Source organism: Pygoscelis adeliae, unplaced genomic scaffold (assembly GCF_000699105.1).
Source record: "Pygoscelis adeliae isolate BGI_AS28 unplaced genomic scaffold, ASM69910v1 Scaffold19, whole genome shotgun sequence".
Taxonomy (NCBI): domain Eukaryota; kingdom Metazoa; phylum Chordata; class Aves; order Sphenisciformes; family Spheniscidae; genus Pygoscelis; species Pygoscelis adeliae.
The window spans coordinates 162,264-169,839 of record NW_008825533.1 but is presented as its reverse complement, the minus strand read 5'-3'; the positions used below and the strand labels follow the sequence as shown (position 1 = coordinate 169,839).

Sequence of the window (7,576 nt, the reverse complement as noted above, 5' to 3'; positions counted from 1 at the left end):
CGGCAGGCTCCCGGCCGTGGGTTTTCTCTCACGGAAGCAGAGCTGGGGCCGACGATCTCGCTTCAGGCGTGGCACCGGGCCCGGCCCCGCCCAGCCTCTCCTCCCCGGGCGCCGGCGGCACTTGCGTTATGTTTTTTTTCTAATTAGAGAAATGTAACTTATTCATAAACCACGTTGTAATGCTCTTCTTGCTTTCTTGCCAGGAATGAGTACAAGTACTTCCAGAGAATGACTAGCACATCCCATGTGGAAGGTAACGTTGTACTTGTTGCCAAGGTGTGCCTCTACTTATTAAAATTAGTTTGTGCGGTATCAGTCATGGAAAAGACCAGTAATTTTACTTTTCCTTGACTTAAAAGTCCTACCTCTGCAAACAGCCTACCGTTCCCTGCCCTCCCAAGCTTCACAAGTATTTTACCCCTTTATAAATGTGTCATCTGCAAATTGTTTCAGTTAGATAAAGAAACTGGAGGTGAATCAGATGTTTCAGGACTGCAGGTGATTTGTAAATAAAAAGAATTTCAAAGTCCTGTCTCCCCAAGAGGGTAGAAAACTTCACCTACCTGTCTTTACCTACAACTGCAACCCTGAACAAATTAAAAATGGAAAGGTTTTTTTATGCTGATTAATTGGCAGAGGTTTTTTTCATGCTGTATTAGCTTATCTAATTTGTTTGCTGTAGCTCAGCCTTGGCCATTTGTTCCACCCCTCTGACCCTTGTGACAGTAATTTTGCTTGATTTTCTGAGTGCTGAGCCATCCCAATACGCCAGAAAACCCGAACTGTACTGGTAATATGCAGCAATAATGTTCAGGCCCAGTGAGACCTTTGCAGCAAAGTGATATAGACTTTTTTGATTTAGTGAGATAAAACCAGTTGTTGTGGGGTGAAAAAATTGTGGAAATCAGCACAAACAAACAGGGATAGGAATGCAAAAGATGGAAACAGCTAATTTGTTCTGACTGGGTACTTACCACTGCCAGAAGAGACAAGTCTTGCTGCATTGCCCCCATTCCTCTTTCACACTGACTTTAGTGCTGGTTTGACATTTCCTTCAGCTGTTTTAATTCTCTAACCCCATAGACTAGGTTACTGGGTGTCTGCGAGGACTGCCAGTACAAGGTGTGTGGTAGGACCGGGAAGGACGCATTGGGAGAGGAGGAATAGGATCTCCCTGAGCCATGCAGCTGCCTTACTGCATCTGGTGGAATCAAAGCCATGACAGACAACAGATTTATCCTCACGTTTCTGCTGCTTCTCTACTTGCCAGCATGGCCACTCTCTTTCATGTGGGTTTTTTTGGTGCTCCTCTTAAAACTGCTATCACTTGTTTGCTAAAACTTCTGGGCAGCCTAACATGTGCCCTTGTTTTGATTGAGTAACCTATTCCATATTCTGATTTGAAGGTCTGTTTCATATTCCACAAGGAATATCTAATCTCATTTTGTAACAGTCTTAAGTGAAGGATTTTACTTATGTTTTGGAGACCCAATTCAGCCTATTGCAACCCTACATACAAATAAGACACAACAGAAATGTATGTCTTTTTATGTGTCTGCAATTTGCATCTTACCTGGCACAAATAACCCGTAATCAAAAAAAGGTATTTTAAATGTAATTAAAACAAAAAATTTTGCTCCATCCTGCCTGCAAATCTGTGATAAGCTATAACCTTGACCTTAGATGGTAGGCAGTTAAACTGCTTCATAACCAGACCTCTTAATGGATTATGCTGCCATAAGTTTTCACAGCAGGGATATCGCCATCGGCTCAAAAAAGTCAGAGAGTCACTGATTTTTGAAAGTGGGAAGAATACAATGGAGAAGCATCATCTGATCTTTCTTTTAGTCTGCTTGCATACCTGCACTGGCCACTGCTGTAAATTAGCTATTGGTCTAGACAAATCTTTGTTCTGACCCCGTAGGCATACCAGTGTGAATCTTTAGTAAGAAAATACATATATTTTTCAGAACTTTTGCATTTCCTTCAGCAGTGGTGCCAGTGGTCTGTGCTAACATACCTAAACTGGCACTGCAGTATGTCTCTTGGAAACTTGCTCATGAAGCTTAATCTGCAGGAGAAAGGTCTTTAAACACTGCTAATAATAGACAACTGGAGCGTCAGTTCTCTGGTGCGATCTAGTAGATCCAGCCTCTCTCAGATCAAGAAGCAGGGTGGATAGCTGTGAACAAATACTACTTTCTTTTCTCTGAATTCCCTTCCTGCAGTGTAGCACTGTAAAAAACTTCCTGTTACCTTTTGTGAGTCTCAGCCTCTGTGTTTATTTCTCTGACAACTCCATTTGCTCATAAAGAAAAACCCTCTTCTTAGCAGGGCGCATATAAGAGATAGATAACCAGGTTATGAATGTTTGGGTTTGGTCAGAGATTATACTTATGGGTGAATTCTAGAACATGATTAACACTTGTTGCACTTCTGCTTTGGATTTAATTTGGCTGGTTCTTCTCCTAAAAGTTATCCTTTTACCAGGCTATTTTTTTTTTTTTAAATAACACTCAAAGCTGGCAATTATTCCTGATCATATAACTGGAATGAAGATATAACTGGAATGATGGAACATGCAAACACAAAGTCGATTACTGTATGGTGCTCAGATTTATAAAGAGAACAATGATGTTTTTTCGCACTAAGAGAACTCTCTTGAGGGTGTGAGTTGGTCTCACACGCAGATTAATTTGGCCCCATAACTATGGCAGAGCCAATGTCCGTGTAATGCATGTAATGGGCAGTGACATGCCTTTTTTTATTTTCTTTCAATTATAAGTGTATGGGTGTGCATGAGTTTACATGCAGGTGTAAACTGCCTGCCGAGGCTTTGAGGCCACAAACGTGTTCTGTGCATGTGACTGATTTGAGGATCAGGGCCTAAGCTTGTACTTTTGTTAACTGGTGAAATGGAGTTCGGAAGGGGGAGGGAAAGTCCAGCAGATGTCACTAAACAACCGAAACAAATTTGGGACAGAGCAAAAACACCCTTTAAATAAGTGTTTTCTCTCTCACTCAGGTAAACAGAATGCCCTAATAATGGGTAAAAAAACCTGGTTCTCCATTCCTGAGAAGAATCGTCCTTTAAAAGACAGAATTAATATAGTGCTCAGCAGGGAGCTCAAGTATGTATGATGAATAATAGGCTTGTAAAACAAATAACAAGTCTGCACCTAAAAATATGTGTAGCAGTACATCCTAAAGTAATTCTAAATGTAACATTTTTGATACCTGGTTAGGAAGCATCTCTGCTGTTGGTTCTGAGTGATATCACTACTTTACCTTAATTTTTTAATTATTATTTTTATTTCTTTTATTTTTTAATTAATTCACAAGATAATTGTCATTACTTTGCATAATAAATATTAGTCCTAGCTGTACACACAAACCATCTGACAATGTCAGTAGTCTTTCTGACTCATGTATTTAACTGTATTTCTTTAGTTCCTGGTTAGATTGGTGGCTCTTACTCCCTTTTTTGAAGTTTATTTTTATTAGCATTTAAGGAAAAAGAACTGTCCTTTTTCAGAGCTCTCTTCTTGAACCCATCACCCACAGTCATCCAAATATTCTTAAACAAAAATGGCCATTTATAATGGTTTATTGCTTTGGAGGATGTTGGTGGGGTTTGGGCTGAGTATGGGGGAGGGGGCAGGGGATAGAGGCTTTTTGACTAGTTTTATTGAATGAAATATTGATGTTCTAGAATTCAAGTAGAAATCTATATTTAATTTTATAGATATGTAAATTTCGCAGTTACACTTTTTTAAAAAAATATAAAATTTCAGATCTGTAATTTATAATGCCTTTTAAGTCACAATTATGATTAAACTGTGATTTATTAAACAATTCTGCAGTCAGATGAGAATTCTAACATAGTTTAGCAATAATAGGCATTTCAAAATAATTAACTAATGTGAAACATTTAGTCATTTGTGAGTTCAGCAAAACACATTGTATGTCTACATTGTATTGATTATCATGATGAATGGTCCTTTAATTATTTAGTAATAAAACTTGCCTTTTTCTAGGGATACCCCAAAAGGAGCACATTATCTTTCCAAAAGTCTGGATGATGCTTTAGCTCTTTTGGATTCACCAGAGTTAAAAAGTAAAGTAGACATGGTTTGGATCATCGGAGGGACTTCAGTTTACAAGGTACATTTAGAGTATTCCTAAATTACTCATTTTCTGCGATGGGATGAGGATGGCTCAAGCTCTTATTACTTCCGCTTTAGGAAGCGCCTTTCCTTCACATGACCCAGCAAACTCCAGTGATTCCAACAGAACAAGTCTTGGAGAGTAAGATTTCAACTCACAAGTTTAAAGCACCTGTCCAAGTAACCAAATGTTGCTCTTGCTAATGGTCCACTGTCATACAGTCATTGCACTTTTGAGAGCTTTTCTTAAATGTCTAAGTTATTGGGTTTTTACACCAAGACCCATATGGTTATGTTTATTTTGCTGAGGTGGTAGACTGACTTTGCAGAGGACGGGGGAAAAAAGGAAAAATGATCCAGCTTTTTTAGCCAGAGTATGACACTTTATACAGGTATACTGGTAAGAAAAGAGGATTTAGAGAGAGCTGACAGGTGATGGTGTCAGCAATAAGAGGAGATAATCATACAACAAAATGCAGAACTGACTGTTTTGCCATCAAACAACCAGGTGTCCCTACGGTTCCTACTCCCCAGGTTTCCCTTGGTGTCTTGGAATTCAGGTGTCTGTTCATGTGCCAAAAAGGCAGCATGTGCCTCTTTCTTCTCAGGGCCATCTTTGCACAGATGAAGCCCTGTATAAACTGCCCTGTTTACCCACAAATGCAATAGTCCTTCTGCCATTAACTAAGATATTAGCTGTGCAACGTGAAGGTCTGCAGTAAAACCTATCTTGTTGTTGCCCTGTGTTTCCTCAGCCATCTTTCTCCATTCCCCCAAACCCTTCCTCTCATTTTCCGTTTATACACATGTAAAGTTCAGTCAACTCTCCATACCTCCACCCACATCCCTAGAGTCATCCTTTCAGCCCCTACACAGTCAGGGTTCTGCCCTTTAACTCTCAATTGATTTTGCCTTCTTTTGTTAAGTTCTCCTATAATTTGCATTTATTGTCAAACAGTCCCACACAAAAGGTTATGGCCATCAACCCTAGTTCTTTTCATATCAATCAGGAGAATATGGAATAAGGACAGGAGTAAGCATTCTTTCTTCTGATTAAAAAAATCTTAATTGAGAATTGTAAAGCTTTTTTTTTTTTTTTATAGTAAAGGAAAAACAGTTCTGCTGTCCTTTAGTCATTACAAGTATGCTGGGAAGTATACTCCGTTTCTTGTTTGGCATCTGGACTTCAGGTGTGTGATGAAAATGCCGTCATGCTCCTGGTACCCAATTAAGGCTGACAATATGCGTTGTATACAGGGTGGGAAAATACATGTTCTGATATTTATTGCCTTTGCACCTTGTGCCTTTCATGAACCTCTTCTCTGTATCTTAGGTATCTTTTTACAGTAAAGAAAACAAAGTAGTTAGATATTGCTAAGGTTGTAAGAAAAATAAGACATATGCAAATTGCCTGTAAAACACTGTTGTTCCTCCTTTTTTTTAATTTATGTTTTATAATCACTTTTGCACGTGGTGAAGTCCACCATATATTTGATGTCCAAATGCAGTCTATAATCAAGTATTATTCTATAGAAGTAACCTGTCCTTAACCCCCAGTCATTAAATTGCCTGCTTCCAGGCAGTAAGTAGCAAGTTTATTTCTGGAGACAGATTCTCTTTAGATTGGCCCAACGTGAGCAAAAGACTAGGTTTGGCTTCTACCTGTAATTCTGCAGAATTCTGTATAAACTTTACAGAATTTACAGAAATTCTGTAAAAGCAGAAGCATTTACCCCTTCTGTGCAATGGCCACATACTCATCTAGTGCTGCAATGAATGATTATTTTTACTTGTTCTTCCAGGAGCATCTGTGTTGTAGACTTCTAATTTAACTATTTTTCCAGTGTCTGGCTGATACTTTGTAGAAAACAATGCAATTTTTTAGACTATTACTCACCAATACTTAGATTATAAATAGGCAGTTTTGATCGAGAGTACTTCTGCAACATATTACTTGTGCTGATCCACATAAGGGAATATGTCTTAAAATTTCAACGGTTTTCTCTGTTGTCCCAAGCTTTTACTTGGGACATTTCAAAGGAATTTGTAATCCATTAGGGAGAAATATGACAGTTTTATACAGATTCCTGCATTCAAACTAGCTTTGTGGTCTTAATTAAAAGAGTTTGATGGAAACCATACACCTCTACCAAAACTGCAGGTAATATTTTTAGTGCCTGTATTAAAGATGCACAAAGGATTACAGGAATATTTCCATTATACCATGTAGAAATGTGTAGGAGGTAAAATAGCAATTGGTAACTGAAGTGAATCATTTTATTCAGTAGTTGTAGGTATTTGCTTTTAAGGCATTATTTTGATCTTACTACTTTGTGTGGCTCAAAGGTTTAGAACTGATTGTGTTTATTAGTACAAGCCTGTGATGGAAAAGTGTCTGTAACTCCTTTAGCAACAGGAGTGGTGTGGTTTGAAACAGGTAGTGCTGAGGACATGACATTTCCACTTTTAGCACTTTGGGGAGTTTAACCCAAAGTTCAGGTCTTTCAAACCGGGTAGAGCTTTATGAGGACAGACTTTGGTAAGAAGAGCAGGCCACTCTGGAAAGCACCATACTTTTCTTTTCATCTGCCTCCTGCAGATGATGGTCCCAACCATCATCAACCCTTTTCTATTCCTGATCTTGTACCTGGCTTCTCCTACGCATTTACAAGTAACACTACTGTGCCTGCGGAGTAAATCCTCTTCTGCATCTGAGCGTAGCCACACACAGTGCAGTAGAGAGCTGTTTTGCAGCAGGAGGAGCTACTCCATTATGATCCCAGCAAGAAGAGCACCCAGACTCTGTAAAGTGTCATTTAAAATGCTACTTATTGGAGCTAACACTTTAAAGAAGGACAGAATAGTGTAAGTAATCTTACATCCGTTTAGATGCTGGGAACTCCAAGTTCTGTGGCATTGAGCGAGCCTCCAAGCCACATGCAGCATGCTGCACAGACCCCGTCTGTAGAAAGGGCTACCCCGTTTTGGTCATTCAAGCTATTACAGGACCTTCGTACAAGAAAACAAGTTTATTCATCATTTCTGCTTTCAAACAGAAAGGGTGTTCACATGAGAACTTCGTGCTGCTTTTAGATAAAGACAAGGACACGCAGGTGGTATACTTGTTGGTACCAAGTGGGACCTGCCTACAGGCTCCTCTTACAGTTTTCTGGCTGAGCTTATCCTGTGGCCGAGGAATATGCGCAGCACAGTAGAGGCCTGGGTCTATTCAAGTTAATTGTTATGTGGATCGCTAACTCCTTAATGTACAGTGGTCTTTCAGTCAGGATCAATACAAAAGGGAACGGCAAGCTCACGCGTGCACCCGTTGCATTTACATCAGGAGGGCTGCTTTGACAGCCTGTCACAGGCTGTTGTGGATGTCTTGAAGGCTGAGTAGGAAGATGGGG

General features: G+C 39.5%; 1 protein-coding gene across 1 annotated transcript in view; it reads left to right on the top strand.

Annotated features, from left to right (window-relative positions):
• Window positions 1-206: 206 nt before the first annotated feature.
• The window catches only part of DHFR (dihydrofolate reductase), a 19,806-nt gene continuing 12,436 nt past the window's right edge, over window positions 207-7,576 (top strand). Inside the window, exons 1-3 of the mRNA XM_009331772.1 lie at window positions 207-253; window positions 3,026-3,131; window positions 4,038-4,164. Of these exons, the coding sequence (XP_009330047.1) occupies window positions 229-253; window positions 3,026-3,131; window positions 4,038-4,164 (258 nt within the window). The 5' untranslated portion in view covers window positions 207-228. The remainder of the gene's footprint in view (window positions 254-3,025; window positions 3,132-4,037; window positions 4,165-7,576) is intronic.